This window comes from Capricornis sumatraensis, chromosome 13 (assembly GCF_032405125.1).
Source record: "Capricornis sumatraensis isolate serow.1 chromosome 13, serow.2, whole genome shotgun sequence".
Classification (NCBI taxonomy): Eukaryota; Metazoa; Chordata; class Mammalia; order Artiodactyla; family Bovidae; genus Capricornis; species Capricornis sumatraensis.
The window spans coordinates 53976876-53995908 of NC_091081.1; the positions used below are offsets into that span (position 1 = coordinate 53976876).

Sequence of the window (19033 nt, forward strand, 5' to 3'; positions counted from 1 at the left end):
TCTGGTAGCCTTAAACTGATGGCAAAATAAAGTATGTTATATATGTTTACCCTGTTGGAATATTAAATAGATTCCTTTTGATAAAAATCACTTACTGAAAACCTGACACACTATATAGCAACAATCTTAATTTGACCTTAAGATCTTTTCAGAACGTTTATAATGATATGGTTTTTGCAGTGATTTGAGATAAAGAGCACTAGATTTAAAAATCAATCCAAATATCTACAAAAGTCAGTTTTGTTCTAACGAAGCCATGCAATTTCATGAAGTGAAAGCAATATTACTTTACCTCTTACAATAAGTTGAGCAAAATTGGACACACCAGAACCTCGTTCTGACTGAGTTACACAGCGATACAAATCCTGATCAGTTTTTGTCACTTCTTGCAACCTAAAGGAAGCAGCAAATCTTCTGTGATTGATGTTCTTAGTCTGAGCCACAGGTATATCTTCACCATTTCGTCTCTGTAAACAAAAACCAATCTTTTATAAAACAGGGTTTTAACATTTCCAGAAATTTAAAGCATCTTGGCAAACAACATCTGTGATAACTTATTATTTGTAAAATTAGGAGGAAAATATCCATGTAGCCCCACAAATTTTCACTGTTGTCTTTCAATCAGAAAAAGGATGTAAGTTAATATTGGTTTCCCTTAAGGAGTGTAGTGCTAAACTATAATAGTAATCTCAGTTTTCCATAAAATTTCTATTAGCCCAGAGTATATGAATTAGCAGGACAGATAATGGCTTCTTGGCAAATAATTCACTGCCATCTCCCTTCTCCCAGGCTTTATATATGTAAAGTCTTCTTTTAGCCCTTGTACTACACTGCATGTGCTTAATAGGTTTGTTCCCTTCAGGAGACTGAGACCATGGTCAATGCATCTCAGTATTCTAAATGCATAGCATGCGATCATGACAGGATGACTATAAAATACTAATGAATAATTTACAGTCAAGCCAAAATCTGTACTCTTTGCAAATTTTTATCTCTTTGGCATTAATGACAGCCAATTTATACCATTTAAAAGAAGTAATCAAAAGAACCTAAAAGTTAAAAGCATATCTGTCAACTTTCAAAATGAACTATTGGAAAACATATTTATAATATCAGGATGCCTCACACAAGACCATAAAGAATGCGGTTGACAAATTCAACTATAATAAAACTGCTAACTTCTATATATTGAAAGATATCATATATAAAGTGAAAAAAGCAAGACACAAACCATGATAAGATATTTGTCATGAAAATAACCATCAAAGATAAATAGTCAGGTTATGTAAAATTCTTCTACAGTTCAATAAGGAAAAAGACAAATAATCCTGTCAACAAATGGAGAGGCTATAAAGAGAGAAAATGTGTATGTATAATAACCATGAAAAGAGATCCTCAGCCTCAATTTAAAAATTCTTTATGTCAAAGATAGCACAAAGGGCAAAGAAAAGCCACAACTATGAAAGATAAATGGGCATGCTCCTCATTCTCACATCTGGTAGGTAAAATGCTAAGTATTCCTGGTATCCTTTTACATTATTTGATGTATCATTTCATCAAATAGTGTAAAACAGACCAGTAAAATTACGTATGGAAGGGTAAATGGTTACAGTCATGTTAGAAAATTATTTACTACTATCTAGTAAAGCTGAAGATGCATAAAACATAGAGCCTAATAGTTCCATTTCTACATTTGGATCACCCATTCATGTGTGATCACAGATATGTACAGGAATGCTCAACTCAGAATCATTTGTAATAGGTAAGTATGGGAAAGATCCCATAAAATATACCTGAGTAGTGGATAAATGAACTGAGATTTATCCAATCAGTAAAATTCAACATGGCAGTTACTAAGCAAACTAAAACTAGTACAGTCTTGGTAAATGTAGAACATCTCCTTATATTCCTCTGAAATATATGTTTAAATCTTAGGGAGAAAGTTGTTTAGAAAAATTAAGAGACAAAAAAGCAAAATGTCAGTTTCTATTAAATTAGAGTGGCAGGCATGTTAGTAGTCAATTTTTGCTTTTTTTATAAATGTTTTTGAATGTTTGAAATACCTTGCATTTTTAAACAAGTAAATAATAAAGGAATTAATTACTTTAATAAGTTTTAAAATGTTAAAATCTATTGTATCTTTAACACCCATCTCTGTATCTGAAATGATATATACATGCATATTATCTTGTATGTATGCATGTGTCTATATATGCATATATACCTGCAGATTAAAAGTCCCAAATTTGACATTGACATTTTTCATTCATGAGTGTTTTGTTAATTCTTTGTTCCTAACCCACAAAGAGTAAGAGCAGCTTACACTCAGCAGCCCTAAAATATAAATTCATAAAACGCAACCTGAATTCTGTCTCTATAAATTACATAACAAACAAAAAAAAACTTTATGCATACAAATCTCAACCTGCATTTTTTCAGTTATCACATTATTTAATATTAATTTTCCAACCAGAAGGCAGACCATGACTCAGCACTCATACAGCTACATGCCCTCACCTCATCTCCCCTAATCTACACCTCCACCTTTCTTACTACCATTTATAGTTCTCAGCTCTTTCTTTGGCAAGACCAATCAACTCCCACTTCCTACTTTGCCTTCTAAATTATCTTACTCATGCACAAACACATTCACATCTTTTAGCACTTTCAGGATGGATTTAAAAATCCATCTTCCTCTGTGATGAGTTTATAAGTATACCCTTAATGTTTTACTCTCAATAATGATTATTTCCTCTTTCCATCTTCGTTGTCATTCATCTCACAGTAACACTTTCCTCCAAACTTTTCCCAAAGGAAGGCACAGTGTCTTCTACTTTACTCTCTATCCCAGTTTCTCACTTGCATATCGCTCTTTCGTAATCCCATGCAAACAACCTCTTAACTTCTGGAATTCCCAGCTTCTGCAATGACTTCTAATCAATTATCTACCAGGTCAAATTATCCTCTCCACCATAGTTCTGTGAATATTCTCATGATCCCAAAATTCACCTAGGCCTCCGCAATGCTCAACAGCCTTCACTACTACCTGCTTCCTGTGCTAAAATAGATTTCTCAATCTGAATCACAATTGCTGCTGAGATTTTCTCCAAGCCCTTCAGTCTTTTGCACTGTTAGTGAGACCTCACTTTCTGACCCTAATTTACTTTATAAGCGGCGATTTCAGAAATTTTCACTAGCCTGGAAGAATTCCAAATTTTTTAAAACTTTCCATTGTTTATGTCCTGCCAATATAGGATCTACTCTATTTCTCTGCAACAGTTACAAGACCACTACTGACTTCTGCTGGAATCAGTCATTTGCTCTTATGAAAAATCTGAATTACCCTAAATGGATACCAATAACTCTTAGGTATTCCTAGATGAGGCCCCTAATGACATGAGATAGGAAGACAAAAAATGACCTCTCAGCCTCAAGCTCACATTTCATCAACTTAAACATACTCTTCTACCTGCCGTCCCCACTGAAACTGTCATGAATAGGGTCTCAGAAACACAGAGATTATCATAAAAATGCAACCCGCATTTCCACCTTGAATCACTTCTATAATATATTCTGTATCTGCCCTTTTACCTTTTTGTGTACTGAAATCATCCTGAAGGTAGGGCTTCAAATCTTGCATTTTCTCTTCCACAGCATCATATTATGCAGTATGTTATTATTTTGTGGATAAAGTTCTTTGTTAAAATGTACTAAGTTCATACGCATGATATTTTTAAAGATAAGAGTCATGTAAAACTTTCTGAGGCTTTCATAAGTTATTTAGCAAAATATATAATAATCATTAATTAAAATAAATACTAAAGGGAAGCTACAGAAATATAGAACCTCAAGGACATCTAGAGATCATTTATACAAAGTTCTTTCTGAGCTAAACCACAACTTAGAGATGCTGAGGGCTCTACTTAGGGTGATCCCATCCGGAGATCTTGATTATATTGTGTTTGTACATGTTTTTTATTATACTAATAAAGCTATAACATGTGTATACTTATATAGGATATATATTATTGATAAAATTAATGAGTACAGTACACTTAGATGCTCTCTCTCAAAATAACAATAAAATAATTGTAGTCATAATTTCAGATTTTTCTTCAAAAATCACTTAATAAGCCCCTCCATGTCCCTCATATTATATTAGCTGTTATCCTGATTCTATCACTGTTCTCTATTTCAAATTTTCTGTGATAGTCATTTTCATTTATAGATTATAGATTATATAATCAAAATGTGATACATACATAGCCTGTTAGTAGCAGGATTAAAACTCAAAACTAGGTTTAAAGACACAAAATTTAGTAATATTTCCTCTAAAATAAACCAGAGCTGTTTTTACTTCATTTGTATCACAGGTCCAGTCAAATGAGTTGATGATTTGTTGTTAAGTCTTGATCAATGCATTATATCAATGAGAAAATATAATCTACTGCACTAGACATTGCTTTATTTACTTTGCTTCAAGTAATGCATTAAAGTTAAAAGTAGCAGTTTATGACATTTACATTTCAGAATTCAAAAATAATGATAACTTTTTATTTTATAAGCCAAAATAATAGATTTTTGCCTGCCTACAAGACCAGTTTAGCAGAGCAGGCAGGGCTATGAAAGACGGAAATAAGAAGTAATGGTAATTTTATCTCTATGCAGCAGTGTTCACGTATAGTTTTCTGCCTTTATATTCTTCAGTTCCAGGCTCTTTATTCTGCTTGGAGATTTTTATGTGATTTCTCCATTGCAAAATCCCCAACTCTGAGAAATACTAGGAAACACAAAATTATATGATCCAAGGATTATAACCTAGCACTTTGCTTTCTTCATTCCTCTTCTCTCCCCACCCCCCACCCCAGATCCTTGTCATGCTTTCTTATTTATTTTGTCTCTAGTATAGGTTGTTGAGACTCATCACTTACCAAGTAACTCTAGGCAAGTCACTGGAATTGCTAACTATTATCACTCCTGTAATTAAACTAAGTAAGCTTCATCATGCAGGGTGCATGCAGTATTTATCTGCCAAGTTCAGTTCCCAGCATAAAGTAGTGTAGTGGTAATATCGGTCATTTCCCAGTATTTATTATTGCATTAGCATTAGGATCACCTGTCAGATTATTACAAATGCAAAGTTTAGAGAGATCACTTTAGATCTACTGAATCAAAATCTGTATTTTTACAAGATCCATAGGTTATGAATCAAGATATTTCAGCTTGAGACAATTGGTCAAAAACAATCATGGAGGTCCAGTTCCCATGAACAGTTGACAAGTCTAAAAATGGGTGTGATCCTGGCCAATGAAAAATAATAGGAATAAGCCATGTTAGTTCCAGAAAGATTTCCTCACTTCTAGAGAAAGCACAGGGGGTCCTCTTCTTTCTCTCAGTGTCATGAATAAAATGATGAGGATGTCACGTTACGGAGAAACACAGAATCAGATTCTTGATTGTGTATCTAAAATGGTGTCAGAAGCTTTTCACCTAAGTCTGCCCACTCTCACCCTGTGGGTGTACTACCATTTAGTAAATCCTCACTTTACTCTCTTGAGAAAAATTTTAAAAATTTAAAAATGAAATGATGTCAACAGTTCTTATAGCCCCCCCACCCATTTCTGGATTTCCTGTTAATGATATAACACATTTGGTTCTCTGTTACTTTCAGCTTGAAATCCTAAAGGTTAATATGCTATGGTTAAAATATGGAATAGTTTATTTCAGTCTCTCTTTTCAAAACTTGAGGAATAAAATTAATCTGATTTAATTTTAAATTAAATAATATGGTACTTAGAACACTTGCAGAGATTATTTCACTCTACTGACATGAAGAAAAATTAAATTGCATTTATTGCTTTCTTTTTCACTGCCTTTCATAATGATATATGTCTCCTCCATCCTCTTAAGAGCTGGAAAAAGGGCAAGCGATTGTTTTTCTATGTTTTGCATTTAAATTCCTATAGAATAATATTTAGGGGGCTGCATATAATTTGTCAGTAATGCGCTCTTTACAAGACTAATCTCAGTTTAAATTTGCCCACTAAAATTAAGGTTGATGTGAATCAGTGAATCATATAACAATCCAGCCAAGGACCTGAGGGTTCCTTCCTGGGACTTGTCTGCTATATGAATTTTTTTTTTCTTTCTCATAGATATCATAGAGATAAAGCTATCATCATCATTATTACTGAACAATTAAATCAAAGAATTTTAGAAACATGAAAGAGTATCACAGCAAACAAAATTTAGACATTTATAAATTTAAAAAATTAGAAACACTGTTACTATTTTGAGAAAAGCACTCATTTATATCCATTACAAATCATACTGACTTCAATAGATTAAACGATAAGGAAATAATGTTCCTTTAGGAGAAATTACACTAAAATTATAATACTAAGTTCACCACCCATTTACTATATGACAATGAAAGGACTGAACAAGGTAAATGATATTTGACACAGGAAAAGAAGAGGCAAATGTTGTAATTCTGACATAAAGCAGGGTGAAAATGTGCTGTGGGTCGCAAATTACTAGAGCCAAGCTTAACAAAAAATAAAGTCAGTTATTAAACACAAAAATGAATTTTAACCTAAGATGCAAAGGCATCTTTGCAATGTGGGGACAAGGTGATAAATATGAGGAACCACACAAAGAGGTCATGAGTAAATAGATAGAACTATGGGAGATGACTCCTGTGGTCTAGACTTAAAATGACTATTTATTACCTCCACAATTTCTCATTACTTCTCAAGTCTCTGCCTTTTCATCTAAAAATGGGGACATCAGTTTTGTAAAGGTTTATTCAACAGAGATACTGAGAATATTGGGTGAGGTAACTGTGCAGAAGTTCTAACTGCAAATTCTAATAATAGTAATATTATGAAGATAAAACAATATCTAAGTGAATAATATATTTGATAATTGTGATGCTCTTTTAATGTGTCAACCTGATAAGGCTACAGTCCCAAGTTATTCAGTCAAACACTAACTAGGTGTCTCTACTAAGGTATTTTGTAGATGGGATTAAAGTCCATAACCATCCAGCATTAGGTAAGAGAGAATATCCTAGATAATCTTACTTAAGAGTAGATCAGAGGCCTCTCTGAAGTAGAAGAAATTCCACCCACGAATAGCAACTTTAGTAGGTGGCTGAATATTCCAGTCTGCCCTCTCCAAGTGCTTGACTTAGAGACTTTAACTTGCCTATCCAGGTTCCACAATCACATAAACCAATTCCTTGCAACAACAAAGCTATCAAAGACTACTAAAGGCATATCAAAAGGACTCAGGAGCCAACCACCAGTAAAAAGTGGTATGATTTGAGTTTAAAAAACAGTATTAACTGCAGTGAATTGAAGTCCATTAAATATGTATAAATCCATGAGTTCATGATAATAAAAAGAAAAAAGAAGAATCTGTCATCTTTTGATAATGATAGGAGCCAACGAATTATACTAAAAACCAATAATTAAAGAAAGAGTTGAGAAGCTACCATCCCTTTCTTTAAATGAACTGTGTCACTGTGTAGTCAAATAGTAGATGATGAGATGCATGTCTTCATTAATTAAGCAAAACGCAAAAGAAATAATAAAACCAGAATATTATAACTGACAACCTCCAGGAATGAATATAGGCATTAAGCACCAATTGGTATGAGGATTAAAAAAAGAAAGAAAGAAATGAGACGTTTTGTGCCTCTAGTAATCACACTATGCACCACCTCTAGCATTGCCAGAGGATCAAACCTGAATCTAGATCTGGCTGCCAATTTTCAGGAAATTCAAAGGAACATGAACTGAAGAGGACATTTGTATGCAATCAGTACAATGCAGACTGTGTGAAAACTACAAGTCAAAGGGCCTGGGCTCCTCAATAGATAAATTGTGAGGGGAAAAAACGCCACAGGAAAAACACAGAGATTAACAGGACTTTAAAAGATATATTTTTAAAAATAGGACTAATCTATAGTGTCTAAGGAGAGTATATATATTTCATATATTTCATATATATATATCTCACATATATGTATATATATGACAAAAACCATAAGAAAAACAAAGGCTAAAAGTCATGATAATTATTATTTATAGGGGTAGGGAGATGACTCAGTTGTGTCTGAGACAGAGAACTTGAAAAGAGCCTCTAGGATGGTAGTCTTTTTCATGATCTGAGGTGGGTATCTTATAAAACTTCATTGAGTCATAGTTTTTCACTCTTTGTGAGGTTTTCTCTATGTTTTATTCTAAAATAAAATAATTTTATATATATTACATATTTAAATCAGACTGCTTTTCAATAAGAAGAAAGCCAGCCCACTGCCAGAGCCCCCATATTGTAACACTGGTCACAGGAGCTCAGTTAAAAGTTATGAAGTGCTTGACACAACACATCTGAAAAACACACTGAAACGGCATTTCTGCAAACAGTAGAAGAGTGTATTACTCTTGTACAGAAAAAGTAGTCAATTGTTATTTATAGATATTAATAAGAAGAAATCCTTGAGTTTCTACACTGCCAGGCTTTTACAGATATGTTCGAGGAATAAAGAAGACAAACAATATTCCACACATTATTCATTTATAGTCAATTATGTAATCTGCAGACAACAAATTCAGAGTTTATGAATAATCAAAGAAAGAAAAGAATGCATTATATCTTTGAGGCATTGAACTTTTTATGGTAGAAAGCCACACAAAGCCAACCAAAATGACCTCAGGAATATTTAGCAATTCTACAAATTAAATATGATTATACTTTCTGATGGTCTTTGTTACATACATATATACACCCAAAATGGAAAGGGTAAAAGATAAATATAATCCATGATATTGGTCAGTGATTTTACTTCAAGACCAATGATTATAATTCTTTACATGAAGTCAAGAAGGAAGATATAATGCCGTGAACTCAAATAAAGCAATGTCCTGAGGAAAAGCAGGACTGACAAGAGTCATAGCTATTAGCTACCAAATAGAACATGGTCTTTTAAGTGGAGTAGAATTAATTGTAAATCAAATTGGAGAAGGAAATGGCAACCCACTCCAGTATTCTTGCCTGGAGAATTCCATGGACAGAGGAGCCTAGCAGGGTACAGTCCATGGAGTTGCAAAGAGTCAGACATGACTGAGTGACTAACACTTCACTTCAATACTTAAATAGGATAAACAGAGAAAATTAGAATTAAGCAGCAGGCTAGTGATCATCTATCAGTTTACAAAGAGTCAGGAAAGTATAATAGACATGTCTGATGCTCTTCTCTGATGCTAGTCCTGCTCTGTGAGCCACAGGATACAGAAGGCAAGGTGGATGGCACCAACAGCCTTTTCTTAGATGAACTCTCCTAAATAAAACCAGGAACACCCAGAGATTTAATTTGGCCACAAGTTTCAAACTGTCTTGGTAAATTTTTTTAAGGCTAGAAAGAGTAAAAAGGAATGAAAACATTTCCCCATTTTTGACTTCTATTTCGGAAAACTCACATGCAATTATCAAGGTAGAAGGGGAAACAGTAAATGATTGGGTTGAACAGGCAAATTAATTCCCAGAGAGAAAATGAGAAAACAAATTCACAGACTGTCAAAAATAAATGCTTAAGGCAATCTAAAAACCTTTATTACTCTATAATATTCTAGTATTCTGTCTTTATTATTTCGCTCACATCCTCCCAAACTCTTTCACCTGGTATCAACCTGATCCAAACTCAACAGTCTTCTTTCACTGGTCCCTCTCCTTCCCTCCTCACATTTTTTTCAAAATTCAATGGCACAGCCCAATCCTAGGCTCTCACTACGTGATGTCTATACTGTCAGCAGTAGTTTCTTTCTTGCTTTTGTCCCCATCATGGCCTCGTCCCATCTCTTCCACAAACTATGTTTACCTCTACTTCCCATTGTGAACCTTCCACTGAAAGAAGATTCATCTCTTGATGTTTCCACACAATACACACACACACACACACACACACACACACACACACACTAAAATGCAGTGATGAGCATGCCCACTTAATCCTTGCTTATCCATGTCCTATATGTCTTTCAATGTGTGTGTGCTCAGTTGCTCAGTCCTGTTTCCAATCCCATTGACTGTAACCTGCCAGGCTCCTCTGTCCATAGGATTTTCCAGACAAGAAGACTAGAATGGGTTGCCATTTCCCCCTCCAGGGACCTTCCCGACACAGGGATTGAAACTGCATCTCCTGCATTTGCCCTTTATGGACTCAATGAAATTTTCCTTAACGACTTCATTAAATTTACTCCAATCTTTGGAGTGCTCTCTCAACTTTGAAATAGCACAGGACTGATTCCATATGATCTCTTACTCAGTTATACCAGTATCTCTCAGGGATGAAAGGATCTTAATAAAGTATTCAGGCTCATGCTTAAATGTCCTCAACATCTCTAGCAAATGCTTATCCAGATTATGTTTGGCTACTTTCACTAATTGTTAATTTTACTACCTCTAGAGTAGCTCATTTTAGGTTTCAACAGCCCTGCAATTACAAAAGTTTTCCTCATAATCAGCTTATATATCTCACCAAATAGCTTGAAACCACTGGTTATTACTGTACTTTAGTATCTATAAAGAAAAACAAATTAAATGCCTCTTCTGTGTCCCCAATATTCTACTGTTTGAAGAAATGTATCCAGTCTCCCAAAAGTCTCAAGATAACAATGTACCTTTAGCAATTCTGACATAATTTCTCTGACTTTACTAATGGTTCTGGTAATTATATACTGCTTTTTGTTATTCTAATATTTCAGTTATGTGTCAGCCTCAGGGCCAATAATCCATAAAATGTTAGAACCTTCACCAAGATAATGTCAGAACTATCACCAAATCCAGACATTAGTACAATTTCACCATATTTCATTCCTTTCTCTCCCTATTCCCATGGTACCCAATGTGAATTAATCACATGTTAAATATTTAATCAGTTTGGCTTTGAAATAGTCCTCTCAAATTCCTTCTCAATTAATTGCCCACTATAAACTGTATGTTTCTAGGAATAGATTAATTTCTTCCAAGATTTTCCATTTATTATGACAAATGAAAAATTACCAGATTTTTTTCTCAGAAAGAAATAGTTTCAGGGATAGTAAAATTCCATGTGTAAATTAAGCATGATACAGGCACTTTATATCACAGTATAAATAGACATATATTTATACTATAAGAAAATATTATAGCATGGCAGTATCAAGAAGAGCTTTATAAGCAACAACCAGTTGGCATTCAAAACATCATGGTGATATATTTCACCAGATAAAATTTCTGTACTTTCAAATTATTCATTTTTTTAAATCACGCTTCTGATTTCCAGTGCTATGTGACGATGTTCACATGTCGCATAGGAACAAGACTACATTTGCCTGGACAGATAAAACACTATGTGGCCAGAAGTTTCACAGCAACCATTTTCAATGAACCTCAGCTGACAACAGTTGGTACTGCAAAAGGTCAGCCCCTCGCTGGTTGTTTTTTAGAGCAATTTGCATCTCATTGTACTAATTCTACTCTCAATCTATTGCTTAAATTATCCATTGCTGCAGAAGGAATGACATTTCCTTTGGCTGAGAAACTAGCTGTATCACACTACATTAGCAGTGATGAGCCTCACCAAGGGCAAAGAGATGGCTGGCTTTCCTGTTTTGGCAGGCCCACTCAGAAGGCACACTGCCAGCACCTGGGGAGCTCACTGACAGATTGGCCCAATTGCCACTGCTTTCATGGCAGTCTGCATAGGATTACCAGTCACACGTTAAACAGCCCCATTTCAGTTCACCAAAACAAATGGTGCCACCAAATCTCCCCACACAATTCCCTGCTTTCAGTAACTTTGCTGGTGAATTTTCTCTGTCCAACCAAATGATGCATGCCCACCAAGCTCTGTAATGATGGATGGAGTCATTAGCATTTTAGTTTCTACACTGAACCTGAGGCCAAAGCATATGGCCTGACAGATGTTCCAGCAATGGGCTCTATTTGATTTGCCATGTAGGTGTCCACTTACACTGGACTCTCAAGAAAGAATACTAATTTATAAGTTACAGCCCAACCCCTGTTTCAACTCTTTCACATCCTTGAATGTTATAATATGTTCTGATAACAGAACACTCAGAACATGCTTTAGTCTATATTTTGGTTTACAGTGACAATTAAAAATTACCTTTGAACCTAATCAAATGGTTTCAAACAGACAAAATGGACACAAATGGAGGTAAGATTTGTAGGCTATTGCCATCCACAGCTTGATTAGTACTGCCAGTGATTTGGTTATTAGATAAAATGTTTCATATACTCACTTTTTCCTCATTCATGGCTTATTAAGGTAAACTACATACAGTGAACTGGTTAAACTTTAAGTTCTGACAAATGTATATATACTCATAGACACAAAACCCCAACAAAGCTATATGACACTTACATTACCTCAAAAAGTTTTCCTGCTCATTTCCAGCTGATCCTCATCCTCTACAGTCAAATACTGTTCTGACTTCTACCATGACAGATTAACATCGTCTATTCTGGAACTTAATATAAATAAAGACGTACATGACATGCAGTTTTGTGTGTCTCTTGTCTTTCTGAAAACATAACGTTGCTCAGTTTCATATATACTGGTGCAAATGTTGGTGGTGCACTCTTTCTCATTGATGAGTAGCATGAATGAACCACAAATAGTTAATTTATTCTCCAGCTAATGAATGTTTGGGTTCCTCATATTACTGGTTATATAATGAATAAAGCTGTTATACATGTTTTTCCACAAATCTTTTTGTGAACATGTGCTTTTATTTCTCTTATGTAAATACTTGGAACTACTGTTTTATGTTATTATTTCCTTACATATTCACTTTCTCCTGCCATCACTTTATCAATTATCCATGTTATTGGATTGCAATAAGATAAAAAGGACATGACTATAGTTTCTAACCCACGAAAATATATAACCTATTTTTGTACCTTTCCTGTGAAAAAATTATCTGACGCTTCTCAGGAATATAACCACCCATTTTTATTTTTATTATTTTATTTTATTTTACTGTACATTAAAATTTCACTTCTGATCTTGTTTCTCATAATCTGGATTTTACCATAAGCCTTTAGTGACGATCCACAAATTCTTTACCACTTGGGGTTTCTCAGGAACACAAAATACGCATAGTTCTAAAACTTGTTGCACACATTAAAAACAGCTATTCATATGGGGAAAACTGCAAGTTATAAGCTGTAAAGAAAGTGGTGTTCATATTTAGGATGAAAGCAACTTCACTGGGCTTTACAAAAGAAAAGGAATTTGAAAGTTCTCTAGGAGCAACTAAAGATTTTACCCTAATTCCCTTATCCAACACCACTGAACTGCATAACATACTTTTTGAAATGATGTTCCATAAAGCCTCATGATTTCACCAGATTTATAGCTTGCTGACACTCAGTGGACTTTTAAAAACATTCATCCATATTGTTGCATGCATCAGTAGTTCAGTCAGCATGTACAAGGAGGTTAATTTGGCTTATATATCTTGTCATTGTTTTCTAAATTGCTGGACTGAATGACCTACTTCTAAGACTAATTTTATACTGAGACCGTGCAGGAAAGAACCTCATTAAAGACACAGCAAAACTATTATGATATGCCTTATGGATTATCTCAGATTATCTCAGGTAACTTATTGCATCTGCTTTTTTGTGCTCCATTTTTTACCTAATTGGTATGTTGTTTTAAACAATAAAATGACTGAAATAGCAATTGTAAGCTAAAAATAATTTTAAAAATCAAAATAAAATATGAGATATATGGGATTAAAAAATGGAGAGAAGTTATTCTCTAAATACATAAGCGGAAGTGAAAGTGAAAGATATTCTCTAAATACATAAGTGAAAGTGAAAGTGAAGTCACTCAGTCATGTATGACTCTTTGCAAACCCATGGACTGTAGCCTCCCAGGTTCCTCCGTCCATGGAATTTTCCAGGCAAGAATACTGGAGTGGGTTGCCCTTTCCTTCTCCAGGAGATCTTCCCGACCTAGGAGACCCTTGAACCTGGGTCTCCCCCATTGCAGGCAGATGCTTTACCATCTAAGCCACCAGGAAAGTAAAGAAAGTGAAGTCACTCAGTCATGTCCAACTCTTTGGGACCTCTGGACTGTTCCTACAAGGCTCTTCCATCCACGGAAATTTTCCAGGCAAGAATACTGGAGTGGGTTGCATTTCCTTCTCCAGGAGATCTTCCTGACCCAGGGATTGAATCTGGGCCTCCTGCATTGTAGGCAGACACTTTACCATCTGAGCCACCAAGGGAAGTCTTTGTATACAAAAAACTACCTCAGAATGTCATATCAATGCTGTCACCTCCCAGCGCCACCATGGTCGGAGTTCTCTTTGACTGCAATGTAAAGAGGAAAGAGAAACGAGGAGTGTTTGTAAATTATCACTTGACTTCCTCATAGAGTTACGGTGGCCTTCTGAACTCAGAATCAGATTTGGAGTTCTTGAAAGGCACAACCAATCTGGTAACATGGACCACAGCCGTGTCTAACTCAATGAAACTATGAGCCATGCCATGTAGGGCCACCCAAGATGGATGGGTCATGGTGGAGAGTTCTGACAAAACATGGTCCACTGGAGAAGGGAATGGCAAACCACTTCAGTATTCTTGCCATAAGAACCTCATGAGTATGGAAAAGCAAAAAGACAGGACATTGAAAGATGAACTCCCCAGGTCAGTAGGTGCCCAATATGCTATTGGATATCAGTGGAGAAATAACTCCAGAAAGAACGAAGAGATGGAGGCAAAGCAAAAACAACACCCAGATATGGATGTGACTGGTGATGGAAGTAAAGTTCGATGCTGTAAAGAGCAATACTGCATAGGAACCCGAAATTTTAGGTCTATGAATAAAGGTAAATTGGAAGAGGTCAAACAGGAGATGGCAAGAGTGAACATCAACACTTTAGGAATCAGCAAACTAAAATGGACTGGAATGAGTGAACTTAACTCAGATGAACATTATATCTATTACTGTGGGCAAGAATCCCTTAGAAGAAATGGAGTAGCCATCATAGTCAACAAAAGAGTCTGAAACGCAGTACTTGAATGCAATCTCATAAACAACAGAATGATCACTGTTCCTTTCCAAGGCAAACCATTCAGTATCACAGTAATCCAAGTTTATGCCCCAACCAATAATGCTGAAGAAGCTGAAGTTGAACGGTTCTATGAAGACCTACAAGACCTTTCAGAACTAACATCCAAAGAGATGTCCTTTTCATATAGGGGACTGGAATGCAAAAGTAGGAAGTCAAGAAACACCTGGAGTAACAGGCAAATTTGGCCTTGGAATATGGAATGAAGGAGGGCAAAGGCTAATACAGATTTGCCAAGAGAATGCACTGACCATAGCAAACACCCTCTTCCAACAACACAAGAGAAGACTCTACACATGGACATCACCAGATGGTCAACACCGAAATCAGATTGATTATATTCTTTGCAGCCAAAGATGGAGAAGCTCTATACAGTCAGCAAAAACAAGACCAGGAGCTGACTGTGGCTCAGATCATGAACTCCTTATTGCCAAATTCAGACTTAAATTGAAGAAAGTGGTGACAACCACTAGACCATGCAGGTATGACCCAAATCAAATCCCTTATCTTTATACAGTGGAAGTAACAAAGTCAGAGTGCCTGAAGAAATATGAACAGAGGTTTGTGACATTGTACAGGAGGCAGTGATCAAGACGATCCCCATGAAAAAGAAACACAAAAAACCAAAACAGTTGTCTGAGGAGGCCTTACAAATAGCTATGAAAAGAAGAGAAGGGAAAGGCAAAGGAGAAAAGGAAAGATATACCCATTTGAATGCAGAGTTGCAAAAAACAGCAAGAACTGAACTGAACTGAACTGAACTGATCATGTATTCATGGCAGTTGTCATGTATCATTTTTCATTTAAAGTAGAAAATTGGACTCTTTTCTAGTTTTTGTTCTTTTACCCCATATTCAAACATTTAACAATTGCAGCTCAATATATTACATGGTATGGGCTCTCTAGGCAGTGCAGTGGAGGCCGTGCTAAGAATCTGCCTCCCAGTGTAAGAGATGCAAGAGAAATGGGTTCCATCCCTGGGTCGGGAAGATCCCTTGGAGTAGGCGATGGCAACCCACTTCAGTATTCTTGCCAGGAAATTTCCATGGACAGAGGAACCTGGTAGGCTACAGTCTAGGGGTCACAAAGAGTCAGACACACTAAGCAACTGAGGCACCACACACGTTACATAACATAGATGATTTGGAGGACACAAAAAGCTGATGGCTGACTTTTTTCACACTTGACCAGCAGTATACTACTGCTACTCCATTATTCCATTAATTTGCAACAGAATGCAAAGGGCTTTCATTCTGAGTCGTTTCAGACATTCATAGCAGCAAGCAGAGACTTTAAGCAGTATTTGTTCTCACAGTGATATTTAATTTAAGGCATGATTTTTTTCCCTATGGAGAGAGAAATGACAACCCACTCCAGTACTCTTGCCTGGAAAATTCCATGGACGGAGGAGCCTCCTAGGCTACAATCCATGGAGTCACAAAGAGTCGGACACAACTGAGCAACTTCAATTTCACTTTCACTGTTTTCCCCATACAAAACTAATTACTTAAAATTTTTACATTGCTTCTTCAAACAACAACAGAAAAGCAAATGATCAAGGCCATGTTTCAGACCATCAAAAATAAAAGACCTGGTTTTCATCTTATAGCTGGAAGTGATTTTGATCTCTTTTACATCTCCTTTTACAGATAACTGAGGCCTGGAAGAGTTTAATGAAATCTCTAAGCACACATGATTAACTGGGTAACAAGAATTGAAGAGTTAGAATTAAGAACTCGGCCTCCCAACCTTAAAAACTTTCCCTACACCAAGCAAAAATAACTTGACATCTGTTTTTATGTGTTGGGTTGTAGATTCACTGTGGAATCAAGTTTCTTCCTCCTTTATTATGTTTCTACACTTTCGCAAAAGACGGATCATTTTTTAAAAAATCATTGGCTACTTTTTGAGTCACTCACTCTATACAGATACAGATATCAATTATATGTATATATCTACAACTTTATCTCTACAGTTCAATCTTGTTTATTTGAAAACATGCCTAAACTACGTAATTGATAATTTTAAATTTATCTTAAATATAGAGGATGATTTGAGAGAATAAGTTAAGGTAATTTAACTGGTCTATTATTGAACAAGGCAGAAAAGCTTTTCATGAATAAGTATGTAAACTGCTGAAGAACTGGGCAATGTCAAAATAGACAAGAAATACACAAATTCACCTTGGAAAATGTAAAGAGAAAGAGGAGAAAAGAGAAATTCGAATAGAAATCAGAGTATTTTTATCTTTCATCTTTATTTGAAAAAGGACAAGAAAATTTACTAAAACTACAATGAAATGAGTCAGTCTAAAAAATAATAAATGAGAAGTATTTTTACGGCAACCCACTCAGACCAGGAGGGCCACAAAGTCTTTGTTGCCACAAGGCAACGGTATTGAAGTATACAAAACCCTTTTTATTTCAATGTCACATTAAATCCTGCAGCATAAAACCAGGGGCAGACTCCAGAGTCTCTGGTTCACCAAGACAAGAGTATACAGATCACAATTAAAATCAAATGCCAAGAATGTTCCTAACTTAATGAAAAACAATTAACAAAATAATTAGAAAATATATCTAAACACATTCTTAACACTATTTAGGCTGACAGAGAAAGTAAGAAGGATTGTGATTTGATGTTTAGATAATAAAACAGGTTGCACATTATATAGTACACTCTACAGGAAGAATTATCTTATACTTCAATATCTGTGGGGGAAATTATCATAAATCACAAGATTAAACAAAAGGAGAGACTTCATTTCCTTTACACATATTCAGGATGCTATCCTAATACCCACATATCAAATAAATGACAAAAGTGATAATTAGATTTATATGAAACGCATTTGTTATTAACATTAGAGTGGATGTGGGAATTGAATGAAAAAACACATTTATAACACCCAGTACAACACCAGGCATTATACTAGGTATGATTTTAATAATCATTTCTTATAACCATTACGCCAACCTCCTGCAACCCTCAACACTAATGTTACCTCAACACTAATGATGACCCTCAACACTAATGTTACCTCTCTAAAAGTAACATAAAATTAAGCCTGATGTCTATGTTCAAGAAAGTAAGCTAATGATTTTCTTTTTTGGTCTCTACTGACATTCTCAGGAATTTAAAATTCTAACTAATTAAATCCCTTTCCTCATTCTGATGCAAATAGAATTAAATAATAATAACAATATAAAGGTGCTCAGAGAATATTACTTACATTCTAGCTTCAAATATTTAGACCAACAGTCATCAGTGCTGAGTCCAGCCTCAAGGCTTTAGAGCTGCTCTTAGCTCCTCCCACCAATCTCTGCCCCAGGATTGACAGATAACTCTCTGAAGGTATGGCACATTCCTTAGTCACTGTTTTCTCACAGCTTCTTTTAAAGTCCTTTATATGCACCATTTACATTTCCCCAACATGTATGCTAAACTGCAATTCACTATATACCATTTACTGCAAATTTAATATGTGCATGGCAAACATCTTTTCCTTAGGTCTGTGATTAACCCCTACACAAAAAAATCCTGCAAATAATTTAGTTGGCTCTCTTCCAATTCATATTTCCAGAAACATTCCCAAAGGTTTCTTAAAAAACTTATGAAAAAATTTATCAGAGTATGACAGTTCCTACTTAAGGACTATGCTCTTGTAAGCTGAGCTTTCAAAATATCAAATTTTAAATATTAAATTTTCATTTTTCCCCCTATTTTTGAATGAATCTAGAAAAATTGTTTTTACAGTTTGGATATAACATTAGAGAATCATTAGGTTTCACAAGGGACTAACCCAAACACTTATTAATTATACACTGTTATTCATAATCCAAAAATGGATCTGAAATTAATCTGCAGCCAATTAAATT

At 35.2% G+C, this 19033-nt stretch overlaps 1 protein-coding gene across 4 annotated transcripts in view; it reads right to left on the reverse strand.

Annotated features, from left to right (window-relative positions):
• PTPRK (protein tyrosine phosphatase receptor type K) overlaps window positions 1–19033 on the reverse strand; it is a 619103-nt gene that overhangs the window by 274342 nt on the left and 325728 nt on the right. For all 4 annotated transcript variants that reach the window (XM_068985075.1, XM_068985072.1, XM_068985073.1 and 1 more), the window contains exon 6: window positions 293–467. In XM_068985075.1, coding sequence (XP_068841176.1) covers window positions 293–467 — 175 coding nt within the window. The remainder of the gene's footprint in view (window positions 1–292; window positions 468–19033) is intronic.